General features: G+C 38.2%; 1 protein-coding gene across 2 annotated transcripts in view; it reads left to right on the plus strand.

Annotated features, from left to right (window-relative positions):
• PAPSS1 (3'-phosphoadenosine 5'-phosphosulfate synthase 1) overlaps nucleotides 1–19,170 on the plus strand; it is a 321,125-nt gene that overhangs the window by 192,513 nt on the left and 109,442 nt on the right. The window contains exon 13 of one of the 2 annotated variants that reach the window (XM_064285462.1): nucleotides 11,011–11,062. The exons of the other annotated variant lie outside the window; for it this stretch is intronic. Within the exon in view, the coding sequence (XP_064141532.1) occupies nucleotides 11,011–11,047 (37 nt within the window). The 3' untranslated portion in view covers nucleotides 11,048–11,062. Of the gene's footprint in view, nucleotides 1–11,010; nucleotides 11,063–19,170 lie in introns of those variants that run through there. 2 annotated transcript variants of the gene reach the window in all.

Raw genomic sequence — 19,170 nt, forward strand, 5'->3', positions numbered from 1 at the left:
GTACAATTCTACTCTGTCCTTCAGGGTTGCTATGAGTGGAACCCACTCGACAGCAACGGGTTTGCCTTTGGGTTTTTATATGCAGATGACATAACCTTCCTTGTTGAAAGAGAAGAGGACTTGAAGCACTTACTGACGAAGATCAGGAGGGGCCAATCCCTGGAGAAGGATATCATGCTCAGTGAGGTAGAGGGTCAGCGAAAAAGAGGAAGACCTTTTGCGAGGTGGATTGACACAGTGGCTGCAACAGTTGCCTCCAACATAACAAGAATTGTGAGAATGGTGCAGGACTGGGCAGTGTTTTGTTCTGTTGTACATAGGGTTGCTGTGTATTAGAAACAACTGGACAGCACCTAACAACAACATACTTAAAAAATCTTAGATAATGAATGATAAAAGTAACTCAAGCATTAAGACAGTTTAGCAAGGTAGCAGGATATAAAATTTTTGTCGTTGTTAGGTCCTGATATATAGTGATACTATATACAACAGGAGGAAACATTGCCCGGTCCTGAGTAATCCTCATGATTGTTTTTATGCTTGAGCCCATTGTTGCAGCCACTGTGTCAATACATCTCATTAAGGATCTTTCTCTTTTTCACTGACCCTCCCCACTGCCAAGCATGATGTCCTTCTCCAGTCACTGGTCCCTCCTGATAACATGTCCAAAGCATGTGAGATGAAGTCTTGCCATCCTCGCTTCTAAGGAGCATTCTGGCTGGACTTCTTCCAAGACAGATTTGTTCATTCTTTTGGCAGTGCATGGTATATTCAACATTCTTTGCCAACACCATAACTCAAAGACATCAATTCTTCTTCAATATTCCTTATTCATTGACCAGCTTTTGCATGTCTATGAGGTGACTGAAAAAAAGCCATGGCCTGAGTCAGGTACACCTTAGTCCTTAAAATGACATCTTTGCTTTTTAACACTTTAAAGAGGTCTTTTGCAGTAGATTTGCCCAATGTAATATGGCATTTGATTTCTTGACTGCTGCTTCCATGGGTGCTAATTGTAGATCCAAGTAAAACGAAATCCTTGACAATTTCAATATTTTCTCCATGTATCAAGATGTTGTTTATTGATTCAGTTGTGAGGATTTTTGTTTTCTTTATGTTGAAGTGTAATTCATATTGAAGGTGGTAGTCTTTGATCTTCATCAGTAAGTGCTTCAAGTCCTCCTCGCTTTCAGCAAACAAGGTTGTGTCGTCTGCATACTGCAGATTGTTAATGAGTATTCCTCCGATCCTGATGTTGCATTCTTCTTCGTATAGTCTAGCTTCTCGGATTTTTTGTTCAATATAGAGATTGAATAAGTATGGTGAATGGATACAACCCTGAGACACACCTTTCCTGACTTTAAATCATGAAGTAACCCTTTGTTCTGTTCCAATGGCTACCTCTCGATGTATGTATATGTTTTGCATGAGCACAATTAATTGTTCTGGAATTCCCATTCTTTACAATGTTATCCATAATTTGTATAATCCACACAGCCAAATGCCCTTGCGTAGTCAACAAAACATATTAAACATGTTTCTGGTATCCATCTGACATCAGCAATGATATCTCTTGCTCCACATTGTCTTCTCAATCTGGCTTGAATTTCTGGCAGTTCCCTGTTGATGTACTGTTCAACCACTTTTGAATTATCTTCAGAAAAAATTTACTTGCATGTGATATTAATGTTATTGTTTGATAATTTCCACATTCGCTTGGATCAAATTATCAAGTAAAATAGATAGCTTCCATACATACAAATAATAACAATTTAAGGGTTTAACAAAAGAGAAAACCCCATCTACAAAGGCAAAAAAAAAAAAAAAAAAAAAGATAAAATGCTTAGGAATAATAAGAAATACACAAAACTTATATGAAAACAATCATAAAGTACTTCCAAGAAAGCATTATATCCTTGTGTTTGGATAAGACATTTCAATATCATTCTTGTTATATTAACTAATACATTGGTGATCACAACAAACATACTAACAACCTTTTTCATGGTGGTAATCAAGCTATACTAACATTCATATGGCAAAATAAATACATAATAATAGCTAAGATAATACCGAAAAGGAGGAGCTGTGAGAAACAGGACAACTGCTCTCCATAAACAAGTTTTCCTAGAGTTAAGGTAATCAATAATTAAAACAATGAGGTACTAATGTATGAACACTCAGACTAATGATATAGAATCAAAAGTTCAAAACAGGTCCAAATACATAAGCAAATTTATTACAGGATAAAAATAGTACCTGAAATCTCTGGGGTAAAGCAAAACTTTTAAATAAATGGTATTGGGGCAACTGGATAGCCATTTGGAAAAAAAAAATTAAATCTATTCCTCACATCATGTTGCTGTTGTTAGGTGCCATTGAGTTGGTTTTGACTCAAAGCGACACTATGTGCAACAGAACGAAATGCTGCTCTGTCCTGCACCATCCTCACAATCTTTGTTATGTTTGAGCCTATTGTTGCAACCACTGCATTGCAATTCATCTCGTTGAGGGTCTTCCTTACAGATTTGTTCATTTTTCTGGCAGTATACGGTGTATTCAATATTCTTCGCCAGCCTCATAATTCAAAGGTATCAATTTTTATTCAGTCTCCCTTATTCATTGTCTAGCTTTTGCATGCATATGAGGCAATTGAAAATACCATGGCTTGGGTCAAGCACACTTAGTCCTCATAGTGACATCTTTGCCTTTCAGCACTTTAAAGAAGTTTTTTTGCAGCAGATTTGTCCAATACACAATATCGTTTGATTTCTTAACTGCTGCTTCCATGGGAGTTAATTGTGGATCCAAGTAAAATGAAATCCTTGACAACTTCAGTATTTTCTCCCATTATCATGATGTTGCTTATTGGTCCAGTTGTGAGGATTTTTGTTTTCTTTATGTGGTGGTGTAATCCATACTAAAGGCTGTGGGTTTTGACCTTCATCTGTAAGTACTTGAAATCCTCTTCAGTTTCAGCAAGCAAGTTTGTTGCATCTGTATATCACAAGTTCTTAAGGAGTCTTCTTCCAATCCTGATGCTGCATTCTTCTTCATATAGTCCAGTTTCTTGGATTATTTGCTCAGCATACAGTTTGGATAAGTATGGTGAAAGGATACAATCCTGATGTATACCTTTTTTTATTTAAAACCATAAAGTATCCTCATATCATATACGAGAATAAACTTCAAGTGGATAAGAGATCTAAATGTAAAAAATAAGCTAGATGAAAACATTGGTAAATTCCTACATAGGAGAAAGATTTCTACTTATGACTTAAAATCCTGATACATTAAAAAATTGATACGTTTGATTACATTAAAAAAAAAACAACCCTTTTTCATGGTAAAAAAATCACTAGCAAAGTCAAAGGACAAATGACAAATTGTGAAAAAAATCTACAATATTTATTAAATATAAAGTGCTAATGTCTCTAATATGTAAAAAATTTGAATCAGACATAGGTCTACTATGCCTACATGACAACTTGAAGAGGAGTGGAGTTACATTCATCATCAAAAAGAACATTTGAAGATCTATGGTTGAGTACAACACTGTCGGTGATAGGATAACATCCATACGCCTACAAGGAAGACTAGTTAATATGACTATTATTCAAATTATGCACCAGCTACTAAGGCCAAAGATGAAGAAATTAAAGATTTTTACCAACTTCTGCAGTCTGAAATTGATCGAACATGCAATCAAGATGCACTCTTAATTACTGGTGATTGGAATGGGAAAGTTGGAAACAAAGAAGGACCAGTAGTTGGAAAATATGGCCTTGGTGATAGAAATGATGACAGAGATTGCATGGTAGAATTTTGAAAGATCAATGACTTCTTCATTGCAAACATAAACAATGACTGTACACAAGGACCTCACCAGATGACATACACAGGAATCGCATCAACTATATCTGTGGAAAGAGATGATGGAAAAACTCAATATCATCAGTCGGAACAAGGCCAGGGGCCAACTGTGGAACAGATCATCAATTGCTCATATGCAAGTTCAAGTTGAAGCTGAAGAATGTTAGAACAAGTCCACGAGAGCAAAAGTACAACCTGAGTATATCCCACCTGAATTTAGACACCATCTCAAGAATAGATTTGATGCATTGAACACTAATGACTAAAGACCAGACGAGTTGTGGAATGACATCAGGAACATCATACATGAAGAAAGCAAGAGGTCATTAAAAAGACAAAAAAGAAAGAAAAGATTAAAGTGGATGTCAGAAGAGACTCTGAAACTTGCTCGTGAACATCCAGTAGCTAAAGCAAAAGGAAAAAACGATGAAGTAAAGAGCTGAACAGAAGATTTCAAAGGGCAGCTCAAGAAGACAAAGTAAAGTATTATAATGACATGTGCAAAGACCTGGAGATAGAAAACCAAAAGGGAAGAAGGTGCTGGGCATTTCTCAAGCTGAAAGAACTGAAGAAAAACTTCAAGCCTCGAGTTGCAATATTGAAGGAGTCTACTGTGAAAATATTAAACAACACAGAAAGCACGAAAAGAAGATGGAAGGAATACACAGAGTAATTACACCAAAAAGAATTGGTCAACATTCAACCATTTCAGGAGGTAGCATATGATCAGGATCCGATGGTACTGAAGGAAGAAATGTAAGCTGCACTGAAGGCACTGATGAAAAACAAGGCTCCAGGAATTGACAGAATACCAATTGAGAAGTTTCAACAAATGGATGCAGCACTGGAAGTGCTCACTCATCTATGCCAAGAAATTTGGAAGACAGCTACCTGACCAACAGACTGAAAGAGATCCATATTGTCTTAGTCATCTAGTGCTGCCATAACAGAAATACCACAATTGGATGGCTCTAACAAAGAGAAATTTATCCTCTCACAGTCTAGTAGGTTACAAGTCCAAATTCAGGGTGTCAGCTCCAGGGGAAGGCTTTCCCTCTCTGTCCACTGTGGAGGAAAGTCCCTGTCCTCAATCTTCCCCTGGTTGAGGAGCTTCTCAGGCACAGAGGCCCCATGTCCCAAGGATGCACTCTGCTCCTGCTGCTGCTTCTTGGTGGTACGAGGTCCCCCTGTCTCTCTGCTTGCTTCTATCTTTTATATCTCAAGAGATTGCCTCAAGACACATTCCAATCCTATAGGTTGAGTCCTGCCTCACTAACACAACTGCTGCCCATCCTCTCTTATTAACATCATAGAGGCAGGGTTTACAGCATACAGGAAAATCACACAATACAGGGAATCATGGCCCAGGCCAATTGATATACACATTTGGGGGGACATAATTCAATCCATGACACATATTTATGCCTATTTCCAAGAAAGGTGATCCAACTGAATTCAGAAATCATTGAGCAATATCATTAATGTCACACACAAGTAAAATCTTGCTAAAGATCATTCAAAAGAGGCTGCAGCAATATATGAACAGGGAACTGCCGGAAATTCAAGCCGGATTTAGAGGAGGATGTGTAATGAGGGATATATATGGTTGCAGATGTTAAATGGATCCTGGCTGAAAGTAGAGACTACCAGAATATGTTTACCTGTGTTTTATTGACTATGATAAAACATTCGACTGTGTGGGTCATAACAAATTATAGATAAGATTGAGAAGAATAGGAATTCCCGACCACTTAATTGTGCTCATGAGGAACCTGTACATACACCAAGAGTCAGTCTTTCCAACAGAACCAGGGGATAGTGAATAGTTTTAAGTCTGGGAAGGTGTGCATAAGGGTTGTATCCTTTAACCATACTTATTTCATCTCTATGCTGAGCAAATAATCTGAGAAGCTGGACTGTATAAAGAATAACGGGGCATCAGCATTGGAGGAAGACTCACCAGCAACCCGCCATATGCAGATGACACAACTTTGCTTGCTGAAAGTGAGGAGAACTTGAAGCATTTATTGATAAAGATCAAAGACCACAGCTTTCAGTATGGATTACGCCTCTACGTAAAGAAAACAAACTTTCTCACAACTGGACCAATAAACAGCATCATGATAGACGGAGGAAGTATTGAAGTTGTCAAGGATTTCATTTTACTTGGATCCACAGTCAATACCTATGGAAGCAGCAGTCAAGAAATCAAAAGATGTATTGCCTTGGGCAAATCTGCTGCAAAAGACCTCTTTAAAGTGTTGAAAAACAAAGATGTCTCCTTGAAGACTAGGATATGTCTGACTCAGGCCATGGTGTTTTCAATTGCCTCATATGCATGTGAAAGCTGGATGATGAATAAGGAAGACTGAAGAAAAATTGATGCCTTCGAATTATGGTGTTGGTGAGGAATATTAAATACACCATGGACTGTCGAAAGAATGAACAAATGTGTCTTGGAAGAAGTACAACCAGAATGCTCCTTAGAAGCAAGGATGGCAAGACTATATCTCACATACTTTGGACATGTTATCAGAAGGGATCAGTCCCTGGAGAAGGACATCAACCTGGGTAAAGTAGAGGGTCAGAGAAAAAGAGGAAGACCCTCAATGAGATGGATTGACACAGTGGCTGCAACAATGGGATCAGGCATATCAAAGATTGTGAGGATGGCACAGGGATGGGCAGTGTTTCCTTCTGTTGGACATAGGGTTGCTATTAGTTGGAACTGACTGGACAGCACCTAACAACAATAATAACAACAACAAAGTCAAAGGACAAATTGTGAAAAAATATCTATCATATTTATTACATATAAAGTGCTAATGTCTATAATATGTAAAAAATCATTAACAACGGAGAAAAGATAAAACACTCAATTAAAAATGGGCAAAGTACATGAACTGACCATTCATAAATATCATTTAAAAATGGCTCTCAAACACGTGAAAATATGTTCAGCTTTACTCGTAATAAGAGAAATGCAAATCAAAACTGATGCAATAAAATTTCTCACCTACCAGATTTGCAAAAAATAAAAAAGCTTAGCAACACATTGATGGCAAGATTGTGAGAAAACAGCCATTCCCATCCACTGCACATGGAAATGCAAAAATGGACATCCTCTACGGATGAGAATTTGGCAGTATCTAACACAACTACATATGCATTTACTCTCCAACCTAGCAAACCCATTTTTAGGGATTTAACCCAAAGATATGCCTTCAAAATTATGAAAATATACATGCACTAGTTTACTCACTGAAGCATTGTCTGTAACTTTAAGCTATTGAAAACAACTTAAATGCCTATATATTGGGGACTAGACCAAATTATGGTACATTTATACAATATAATATTATGTAGCTGTTAATTCTCTTAGCCTGGTTACTCCTCCTCACTGTTTACATCGTTTCCACTCCCTTCTCTGCATCTCTAGAAACCCTACCTGTTCAAAACCCTAATCTCGAAAATTTTTTCTTCTCCTATTGGTTCTTCTAAATTCATCGTTTTTGAAACACAAAGCCAAGTAGATTCTCCCTTTTAATCTGCCTTCTGCTGTGCTGTATCTTATCCCTTCACTGGACAATAAGCACAGAAAAGCATTGTTCTGGAATGGGGTTTGGGAGTGGGTTCTGAGTGGAGTGAAAAAAGTAAATCTGTAAAAGAAAAAAAATATTATTTACCACTTGCATTTTGTACTTTTAGACAAATTCATTAATGATAATGCAATAGCAGTTTTAGGAACTGAATATCAGCCACTGTGGGAAAGTAAAGTGTTATTTAGCTTACCTGAACCCCAATTTCAGAATAGAATCTCTTTTTATTATTCTGCATTTGGGTAAAAAGCATTTGGGTAGTTAGCTTAAATTGGAACACTGGAAAAGTGAAATGTATTTGACTCTTGGCAGAAATGATAAGCAGAGAAACCTAATGGCAGAGATCAAATTGTTAACATATAGGCATTTACATCTCTTAGCCTCCCACTTAGAATAAGGTCAGCTTGTTTTTCTCCATCCTGGACTTTTTCTTTCAAGCATTTGAATTTGGTAAACTCTCAATGTGTCTTGTTGGACACTTTTGCCTGTAATTCTTTAAAACCATGTGTGACTTAATCCATATGCTTTTCATTCATTTACAATCAAATCATCAAAATACAGCCTTTAAAGAGCTATTTGATTTCAAAGGACTTTTTTTAATAAGCATTTAAAACCCTTTGAAAATAAAAAAGGGATGCCACATTTTTCCAAGAGTAAACACAGCACAACCAAAAACACACACCATGCCCAGAGAAATTCAAGCTTCTGAATTTTAATTCTACCTCATTCTTGGCTAAATAAGCCATTCCCTATCTTCCTTTAACTCCTGGTGAAGTGTGAATGGTTTTGAGATGAGGAAGTAATATTTTTAAATTACTATTTAAAAATTGATTTAGCTACTATTAGAGCAGCTCCCGAGGTCCCAGAGACTGAGGGAGCTAGAAGAAGAGTCTAGAGGACTGGTGACAGCCCCCCTTCTACTGAGTTAAGATTCCACTAATTTCACAAATGTCACTGTGGAAATGTATCAGGAAATTTTACAGTGGCTTACAAAGCTGTAGTTACGTGTCTCTGTGCAATGTCCCCTTGACTTACTAAAGATCAGTTTCTTGGCTTATTGAGGTGTAAGTTCTACGGTGACTCTCTTACACTTGGGGAGAGTCCTTTGTCTCTGTCCACAGTCATATATGACCCTCAAGTAGGGTGACCTACTTTGCAAATAACAAAAGATATGAAAAGTTGATCATAAATAATTGTTTGGAGGTTCAATTTTGTGGGGATTTCATTGTCAGATCAATGAAGGAACATCACATTGCCCTTGTGGTGAATGTTTAGTTATTAAATAGAGGTGGCCTATACTTCCTCCTTCAATTTTTAGGGAAATCTAAACCTTGGTTTGCAAAGTGGATCATTAAAAAAAAAAAAAGAAATCAGATGTGGCTGTTGAGGTCTGTGCAAAGATACTCAATTTCTGTAAAAGCAACTAGAGTAAGAATGGAGCTGTGGTGGTGCAGCAGTTAGGGCTATGGAGGGCTACAGCTGCTAACGGCAATTTGGATCCACCAGTTGCTACTTGGAAACTCTATGGGGCTGTTCTACCCTGTCCTATAGGGTTGCTATGAGTCAGAATCGACTCCACGGCAATGGCTTGGGTTTAGGGTAAGAACATATTGCCCACTGGAAGAAAATGAGACAGATTTTATTATTTTTTAAATACTCTAATATGAACTTTTTCTTATCTCACATTAATCCAACATCCAGTCCTCCTTAATGCTGTCTCCAGAACATGTCCTGGATCTGTCCTCACCTCTCCATGTTCACATGAATCTAAACAACCATCATCTTTAGCCTGACTACTGAGGTAGTCTCTAATGGGTCTCATTGCTTCCCCTCTTGTCCCCCATAATTAATTTTTTCCACACCACAGTCATTCAGATTTTAAGAACATAACTCAGATAACCTCACTCCTTTGTAACTTCTCATTGCTTTTAGAATAAAACATAAACCCCTTACCATGGCCCTCAGAGTCTTGTCTACTTCTTCAACCTCCTTTTGTACCTACCACTTCACTCTTTGCCATACTGGTCTTTTTCGTGTGTGTGTGTGTGTGAATGGAACACTCCAAGTTCTTCCCCTATCAGGGCCTTTGTTGTCTTCTCTTTCATTAAGAGTCAGCTAAAATGTCACCTTCTCAGAAGAGTCTTGTCCTGGCTACCAGATTAAAGCAAATCTCATCCTCTTCTTCCTTTCCTACTGCAACCTCTTTCCATCATCCATTTTATTTTCTTCATAGTCCTTATTACAATCTATATTTCTTTATTAGTTTACTTATTGATTATCTTGCTCCTCCACTAGGCTGAAAGCTTCTTGAAGTCAAGGATTGAGTCAATCTTGCTCTTCACTAGCCATCCGATACTCCGCGTACACCTGACACATACCTGGCATTGAATGAACACCTGTTGAATAAGATTGTGTGCTTTTACTGGGGTATTCTTAAATTGTTTTTGGTTTTGCCCTTGTTTCAGGTGTCACTGGAACCCTGGTGGCGTAGTGGTTAAGAACTATGGCTGCTAACCAAAATGGCAGCAGTATGAATCTACCAGGTGTTCCTTGGAAACCCTATGGGACAGTTCTACTCTGTTATATAGGGTCGCTATGAGTTGGAATCGACTCAGTGGCAATGGGTTTTAATGGGTTCAGGTTTGTCATGGATTGAATTGTGTCCTCCCAAAATATCTGTCAACTTGGCTATGCCATGATTCCCGATATTGTGTTATTGCTCTCCATTTTATAATCTGATGTGATTTTCCTAAGTGTTGTAAATCTTGCCTCTATGATGTTAATGAGGCAGGATTAGAGGCAGTTATGTTAATGAGGGAGAACTCATTCTACAAGATTAGGTTATGCCTTAAATCAATCTTTTTTTGAGATATAAGAGAGGGAAATGAGCAGAGAGACATGGGGACATCATACCACCAAGAAACAAGAGCTATTCTCCTGGCTCCTTTGGACCTGAGGTCCCTGTGCTGAGAAGCTCCTTGAGCAGGGAAGATTGATGACAAGGACCTTCTCCCAGAGCTGACAGAGAGCTAACACCTTGAGTTTGGACTTCTAGCCTCCTAGACTGTGAGAGAATAAATTTCTCTTTGTTAAATCCCTCCACTTGTGATATTTCTGTTACAGCAGCACTAGACAACTAAGTTGCTAACTAGTATTTGGTATCAGAGTAAGCAAATTTAGAGGAATGTGAAACATGAAATATCAAAATGGGTGAGAAGATAGAGCTATTTTAAGAAATAAACCAAAAACCCAAACCAAATTCATTACCATTGAGTCAACTCGATTCATAACAACACTATAGGACAGAGTAGAACTGCCTCATAATGCTTCCAAGGCTGTGATTTTTTTTTTTTTAATAATTTTTATTGAGCTTTAAGTGAACATTTACAAATCAAGTCAGTCTGTCACATATAAGCTTACATACACCTTACTACATACTCCCACTTACTCTCCCCCAATGAGTCAGCCCTTCCAGTCTCTCCTTTCGTGACAATTTTGCCAGTTTCTAACCCTCTCTACCCTCCTATCTCCCCTCCAGACAAGAGATGCCAACACAGTCTCAAGTGTCCACCTGATACAAGTAGCTCGCTCTTCATCAGCATCTCTCTCCAACCCATTGTCCAGTCCCTTCCATGTCTGATGAGTTGTCTTCGGGAATGGTTCCTGTCCTGGGCCAACAGAAGGTTTGGGGACCATGACCGCCAGGATTCCTCTAGTCTCAGTCAGACCATTAAGTATGGTCTTTTTGTGAGAATTTGAGGTCTGCATCCCACTATTCTCCTGCTCCCTCAGGGGTTCTCTGTTGTGCTCCCTGTCAGGGCAGTCATCGGTTGTGGCCGGGCACCATCTAGTTCTTCTGGTCTCAGGATGAGGTAAGTCTCTGGTTCATGAGGCCCTTTCTGTCTCTTGGGCTCATAGTTATTGTGTGACCTTGGTGTTCTTCATTCTCCTCTGATCCAGGTGGGTTGAGACCAATTGACACATCTTAGACGGCCACTTGTTAACATTTAAGACCCCAGACGTCACATTTCAAAGTGGGATGCAGAATGTTTTCATAAAAGTATTATTTTGCCAATTGACTTAGAAGTCCCCTTAAGCCATAGTCCCCAAACCCCTGCCCTTGCTCCGCTGACCTTTGAAGCATTCAGTTTATCCCGGAAACTTCTTTGCTTTTGGTCCAGTCCAGTTGAGCTGACCTTCCGTGTATTGAGTATTGACCTTCCCTTCACCTAAAGTAGTTCTTGTCTACTAACTAATCAGTAAATAACCCTCTCCCACCCTTCCTTCCTCCCCTCCTCATAACCACAAAAGTATGTGTTTTTCTCAGTTTAAACTATTTCTCAAGATCTTATAATAGTGGTCTTATACAATATTTGTCCTTTTGCCTCTGACTAATTTTGCTCAGCATAATGCCTTCCAGGTTCCTCCATGTTATGAAATGTTTCACCAATTCGTCACTGTTCTTTATCGATGCGTAGTATTCCATTGTGTGAATATACCACAATTTAACCATTCATCCGTTGATGGACACCTTGATTGCTTCCAGCTTTTTGCTGTTGTAAACAGAGCTGCAATAAACATGGGAGTGCATATATCTGTTCGTGTGAAGGCTCTTATTTCTCTAGGGTATATTCCGAGGAGTGGGATTTCTGGGTTGTGTGGTAGTTCTATTTCTACCTTTTTTAAGAAAATGCCAGATAGATTTCCAAAGTGGTTGTACCATTTTAAATTCCCACCAGCAGTGTATAAGAGTTCCAATGTCTCCGCAGCCTCTCCAACATTTATTATTTTGTGTTTTTTGGATTAATGCCAGCCTTGTTGGAGTGAGATGGAATCTCATTGTAGTTTTAATTTGCATTTCTCTAATGGCTAATGATTGAGAGCATTTTCTCATGTATCTGTTAGCTGCTCGAATATCTTCTTTAGTGAAGTGTGTGTTCATATCCTTTGCCCACATCTTGATTGGGTTGTTTGTCTTTTTGTGGTTGAGTTTTAACAGAATCATATAGATTTTAGAGATCAGGTGCTGGTCGGAGATGTCATAGCTGAAAATTTTTTCCCAATCTGTAGGTGGTCTTTTCACTCTTTTGGTGAAGTCTTTAGATGAGCATAGGTGTTTGATTTTTAGGAGCTCCCAGTTATCTGGTTTCTCGTCATCATTTTTGGTAACATTTTGTATTCTGTTTATGCCTCGAATTAGGGCTCCTAGGGTTGTCCCTATTTTTTCTTCCATGATCTTTATCATTTTAATCTTTATGTTTAGGTCTTTGATCCACTTGGAGTTAGTTTTTGTGCATGGTGTGAGGTATGGGTCCTGTTTCATTTTTTTGCAAATGGATATCCAGTTATGCCAGCACCATTTGTTAAAAAGACTATCTTTTCCCCAATTAACTGACACTGGGCCTTTGTCAAATATCAGCTGCTCGTATGTAGATGGATTTATATCTGGGTTCTCAATTCTGTTCCATTGGTCTATGTGCCTGTTGTTGTACCAGTACCAGGCTGTTTTGACTACTGTGGCTGTATAGTATGTTCTGAAATCAGGTAGAGTGAGGCCTCCCACTTTCTTCTTCTTTTTCAGTAATGCTTTCCTTATCCGGGGCTTCTTTCCCTTCCACATGAAGTTGGTGATTTGTTTCTCCATCACATTAAAAAATGTCATTGGAATTTGGATCAGAAGTGCATTGTATGTATAGATGGCTTTTGGTAGAATAGACATTTTTACTATGTTAAGTCTTCCTATCCATGAGCAAGGTACGTTTTTCCACTTAAGTAGGTCCTTTTTAGTTTCTTGTAGTAGTACTTTGTAGTTTTCTTTGTATAGGTCTTTTACATCTTTGGTAAGATTTACTCCTAAGTATTTTATCTTCTTGGGGGCTACTGTGAATGGTATTGATTTGGTGATTTCCTCTTCGATGTTCTTTTTGTTGATGTAGAGGAATCCAAGTGATTTTTGTACGTTTATCTTATAACCTGAGACTCTGCCAAACTCTTCTATTAGTTTCAGTAGTTTTCTGGAGGATTCCTTAGGGTTTTCTGTGTATAAGATCATGTCATCTGCAAACAGAGATAATTTTACTTCCTCCTTGCCAATCTGGATACCCTTTATTTCTTTGTGTAGCCTAATTGCTCTGGCTAGGACCTCTAGCACAATGTTGAATAAGAGCGGTGATAAAGGGCATCCTTGTCTGTTTCCCGTTCTGAAGGGAAATGCTTTCAGGCTCTCTCCGTTTAGAGTAATGTTTGCTGTTGGCTTTGTATAAATGCCCTTTAGTATGTTGAGGAATTTTCCTTCAATTCCTATTTTGGTAAGAGTTTTTATCATAAATGGGTGTTGGACTTTGTCAAATGCCTTTTCTGCATCATTTGATAAGATCATGTGGTTTTTGTCTTTTGTTTTATTTATATGGTGGATTACATTAATGGTTTTTTGAATATTAAACCAGCCTTGTATACCTGGTATAAATCCCACTTGGTCGTAGTAGATTATTTTTTGATATGTTGTTGAATTCTATTGGCTAGGATTTTGTTGAGGATTTTTGCGTTTATGTTCATGAGGGATATAGATCTGTAATTTTCTTTTTTTGTGATGTCTTTACCTGGTTTTGGTATCAGGGAAATGGTGGCTTCATAGAATGAGTTAGGTAGTATTCCGTCACCTTCTATGCTTTGAAATACCTTTAGTAGTAGTGGTGTTAACTCCTCTCTGAAAGTTTGGTAGAACTCTGCAGTAAAGCCATCTGGGCCAGGGCTTTTTTTTTGTTGGGAGTTTTTTGATTACCGTTTCAATCTCTTTTTTTGTTATGGGTCTATTTAGTTGTTCTACTTCTGATTGTGTTAGTTTAGGTAGGTAGTGTTTTTCTAGGAGTTCATCCATTTCTTCTAGGTTTGCAAATTTGTTAGAGTACAATTTTTCATAATAATCTGATATGATTCTTTTAATTTCATTTGGGTCTGTTGTGATGTGGCCCATCTCGTCAAGGCTGTGATTTTTATGGAAGCAGACTGCCACATCTTTTTCCTCATAGAACGGCTGGTGGGTTCAAACTGCCTACCTTTTGGTTAGCAGCTGAGGGTTTTCACCACTATGCCACCAGGGACCTTTATTTCAATAAATGGAGAATAAAAACAGTAAGTAAGTACACAAGTAACAGTAGGTAAGTACAAAAATGACATAATTTTATTTTCTGTTTTATTTATTCCAATTAAATTATTAACCTTAAAAGTTAATAAGTCAATATCCAGACTTCCCAGGAATACATTATGTTAACCAAAAACACCAAACCAGACTTCCCAGGAATACATTATGTCAACCAAAACAAACAAACCAAAGTCATTGCCATTGAGTCGATTCCAACTCATAGCAACCCTATAAGACAGAGTAGAACTGCCCATAGGTTTTCCAAGGAGCGGCTGGTGGATTTGAACTGCTAACCTTTTGATTAGCAGCCAAATGCTTAACCACTGTACCACCAAGGGCTCCATTATGTTAACAGACTTTGTCATTTCCAGTAAGGGCTTTCCTAACAGTCATATTCAGGAGCAACAAAAGAGTAATTGATCTCCAGTGCTCAGATGGTTTGCAAACCCCCTGATGGACCCTCAATTTTTGCAAAATCTTCAAGTTAAGCTTTGCTGTTATTTATTAGAGGTTGACATAGTTGAAGTAGGACAGAAAATAAGATAAATATTGAGACTAATTCAGAGCTGAATCCCAGACTAATTTCTCTGTCTAGAGGAGTGGTGAGGATTTCATAGGCCTTTTGGAGTAGCCCTGCTGGTGCAGTGGTTAAGAATCTGGCTGCTAACCAAAAGGGTGGCAGTTCGAATCCACCAGCTGCTCCTTGGAAACACTATGGGGCGGTTCTACTCTGTCCTATAGGGTCACTATGAGTCAGAATCAACTTGGTGGCAATGGGTTTGTTTTTTTCCTGGAGTAGCAATAGTGCTGTCTCCGCCCTGCTCCTAGGGTCCTGACCTTTGCCCTTTCTTCTAAGAGAAGAAGTTAGCACCTGGAATTGCTGGCAAAAAGAGAACTGGGTGAAAGGGTCCTTACCTGTTTTTGGCACACTGAAAAGCATTGCAACTGAAACATGCAAGGGGGAACCTGGTCCAGTCAGAGTCAGCAGTGGGAGTGAGCAGGTTTGGGAGACAGAAAATGAGCTTCAGGCAAATAACGTACTGGGGGTGGAGTTCAGAGCCCCAGGATTACCTCCAGTTGTCATCGTCACTCATTTAGAACCGGACAAGAAGGATGTAAATTAGTGCAGAATTTTAAAGTTTTGCTGGCACATCTGGCTTTTGGTATCATTAGAAGCACAACCTCTGCTTCGATTTGCTTCAGTTGTTCTAGAGCAGTGGCTATGATGGTATGCTCCAAGGGACTAGCCACATCAACAGCATCTAGGAACTTTTTGAAAAATGCAAATTCTTTGGCCCCATGCCACATTTCCTGAATCAGAAATGAGGTAGAGCACAGCAACCTGTGTTTAAAAAGCCCTCCATGTGATGATGATACACACTGGAGTTTGAGAACCACTGTTCTAGAGACTCAGTTCGCTCTTTCACCTCAAAAACATGCTGTCTGGAAAAGCTGTGAGCTCAGCCATTCACATTTTAGTATGAGTGACTTCAAATATATTACATGTTTTCCAGCTATATATTCTTTAAGGATTAAAGAAATTTTAGGCATTAGTGAGGAGATTTTTTTTTTTTTTAAAGGAAATAGGTAATTTTCTCACTGCCCCTGAAACTCAGTCACTTGTAATGGTGTCTTTTCCCGTGACATCAAAAATATTTTGAAGCTTTTTTTTCGTAGAGAGATCAAGAGCAAATTAGGACCCACAATTTATGGTTTATTAATTCCAATCTGTTTTCTGAGTATTTTTAGCATTAAAAAAGATGTTACTTTTTGGCCAACACATTTTCTCAGTCAGAGGGAAATTATAGAAGTGTAGTGTTATAAGGTTTTACTAGATAGTTATTCCTTATGATAGACCTACTGGTAGTTAGAGGTGGCTTTGGATCCAGAAATACTGGAGTTCAGATCTCACCTTTGCAATTTAGTAACTACAAACTTGAGCAAATTTCTCTAAGACTTGGTTTCCATGTTCCTCATCTATGAAAGGAAGGAAAAAATGTCAAACTCCAGGGGTGTTATGAGATATAAATTAGACAATATATGGGAAGAATTTGTTAATACATGATTGCTATTATTATTAGGTAGGTTGGGATAGCTGGCAATTTAAGGAAGTCGGAGTGAATGTGGGCATGTGAGCGTGCACTCTGTGTGTGTGTGTGTGTGTTGGGGATGGTGCTGCTTGTTCAGTACATTAAAAAGGGAACCAGGATTTTGTTTTATGAAGGAAGTTTCCAGGAAGCCATTTTGTTCATAATCACCAGCTTCCTTTAGGCCATAGTACTTGTTTCCATTTCCTTTTCACAGAGCAACGCCTATCATAGCCCTTGAAATAAATCTTCCTTTCTCTCACTCATATCCCCAAATTTCAAGAAAGGGTGTCAGTGAAATGGGCAAGCCAGCTGATTGACTGTGTGTGTGTACAAAGTGAGCTGTCAGGAAACCCGATCCCTTACAAGATTAAAAAAAAAAAAAAAAAAAAATCCTTCCCTCAAGTTCCTTACAGATGCCCTGCAAGGCTCATCTTGGGTACCAATTTGATGGAGATACTTTTAGGTGTCCTTGCGATTACAGGGAAGTTGCATAAAAATATTATGTAATCAATAGTAATAATGATTGACTAACTTAATTGTCAACCATTTCATTGAATTAGTCGTTAAATTTAATCATTGTGTATGCAAACAGAAGATTCAAAGAGCTTATCAGAGAGTTAAAAAAAAAAAAAGATACAACTGTTTTGAGTGTGTGTTGACAGAAGAAAATAGCTCTGAGCGTGTCTTCCAGATTGAGCCTCTTGTTCCCTCCTCGCTCATATTTCGGACTGTTAAATCCTGGGGCTTCTTGAGAAGACAGCCCCAAATCAGGCTAATTTGCCCACCTCTTCTTGAAGTCTTGCCCATTGGAAACTGCTCTGTCATTAGTTGTCTCAAGTTCCAAGTTCGCCTTCAGGATGCCGTGGAGCCCACACTGTAAAGGAGTTAATCAAAGGAAAACTCTTGAGACATGAAAGGCAAGAGTAACACAACAGAATTATGATTATGGGGCTGTTTTGGCAAAGGACTGGCTGATGGAGCACCCTGGTTACAGACTTCACATTTTAGCTTATTTTGTCTTTCAACTTGTCTCAAAGGAGGCACTGCCAAAATATTTTTTAATAGTTTTTTAAAACTCCTATTGTTCATAATGACCTTTCAAAAACTTGGAAATTCTCTTTATACTAATTTTGTCCTCTTCAATTTGGCAAAAGTGGCTTTCTAATGGAATTTTTAATTATATATATTTTTAATTATTTAATTATAATTAAAAATTAAAAAAAAGTTTATATTGACAATCTCAGTGGTAATGGAGACCTAGGTTTCAGTTTAATGTTTATTCATTATTTTCTGAGGAAGTACCAATCCACCCTGCTTGTACTTGACAATTTTGTCAAATGGAGGCACAAAGTGGAGGGGCTTATTGTACTGATTGGAAATTGTGAACCCTACTAATGCAAGAGGAAAATATTACTCAAAAAATGAGGACTCTATGGGGAGAATGTGAAAGCTGGAGACCAATCCCTAAATTTGAATCTTTGAATGATTTTGAGAAGGAATGCCTCAAAAAATTTTAAATAAGTCTTAGGGTATGTAGAGAGAAAGCTGATTGTGAAGGTCTTTGTGATCATATAGTCAAAATTTAGTCCTTGCATCATAAAAACGTACAGAATTTCATTGACATTGAGAACTTCATTGAGCTCCCAGCCTGTTGGACCTGCTACAATTTGTGCTTTGGGATTTTTCAGGCACTTGTGAGGTCAAGTTCAAACAGAAAGTCCTATATGGCACTGGTGAAAAATAGATGCCATTGTATTAGAGGATAGTTAGGATGTATCAAGACTAGTTAGTAGAATTGTTGTTGTTGCTAGTTGCTGTTAAGTTGGCTCTGACTCATGGCAAAATTTTGTGTAACTAAACAAAACATTGCCCAGCCCTGCGCCATCTTCATGATCTTTGGTATGTTCGAATCGATTGTTGCGGCTATTTTGTCAACCCATCTCATCGAGGGTTCCCCTCATTTTTGACATACTAGGATGTATTAAAATAGTATACCTTAAGGATTATAAGTCACATTTGGATGTGGTAGAAGGTCTTATAAAAGACATTGTTAGCTGCCTGCCAGAAGAATGAATTCAATTTTAGGTTCATGACAAATTAATAATAATAAAGTATGCTGGGATGAGAATTTTAAGTGGAATTTACATTTAGCAATAAGAAAAGTCTGGTCAATGAGATATAGCAGCAGCAGGAGATTTCCCTGCTTCTGTGTACTTATACCCCCAGAATGGAGTAAGTGAATACTTGGGGATCAACTAAGTGAGTCTAATCCAGGTTTCTGCAAAGACTTAACTGTACCTGTGCTGCACTGTGTTGGCTTCGTAAGAAGGCACACTCCTTACATTAATCATAATGTGAAGAGAGAATCCATATATAAATAAAGGAATTAATATTCAAGAAAATTGCAAAAGTATGATTAGGTTAGCTCCTCCTTGAGGGAAATTTGATAAAGGCAGTTTAGCGAAGT

This window comes from Loxodonta africana, chromosome 5 (genome assembly GCF_030014295.1).
Source record: "Loxodonta africana isolate mLoxAfr1 chromosome 5, mLoxAfr1.hap2, whole genome shotgun sequence".
NCBI classification, from domain to species: Eukaryota; Metazoa; Chordata; class Mammalia; order Proboscidea; family Elephantidae; genus Loxodonta; species Loxodonta africana.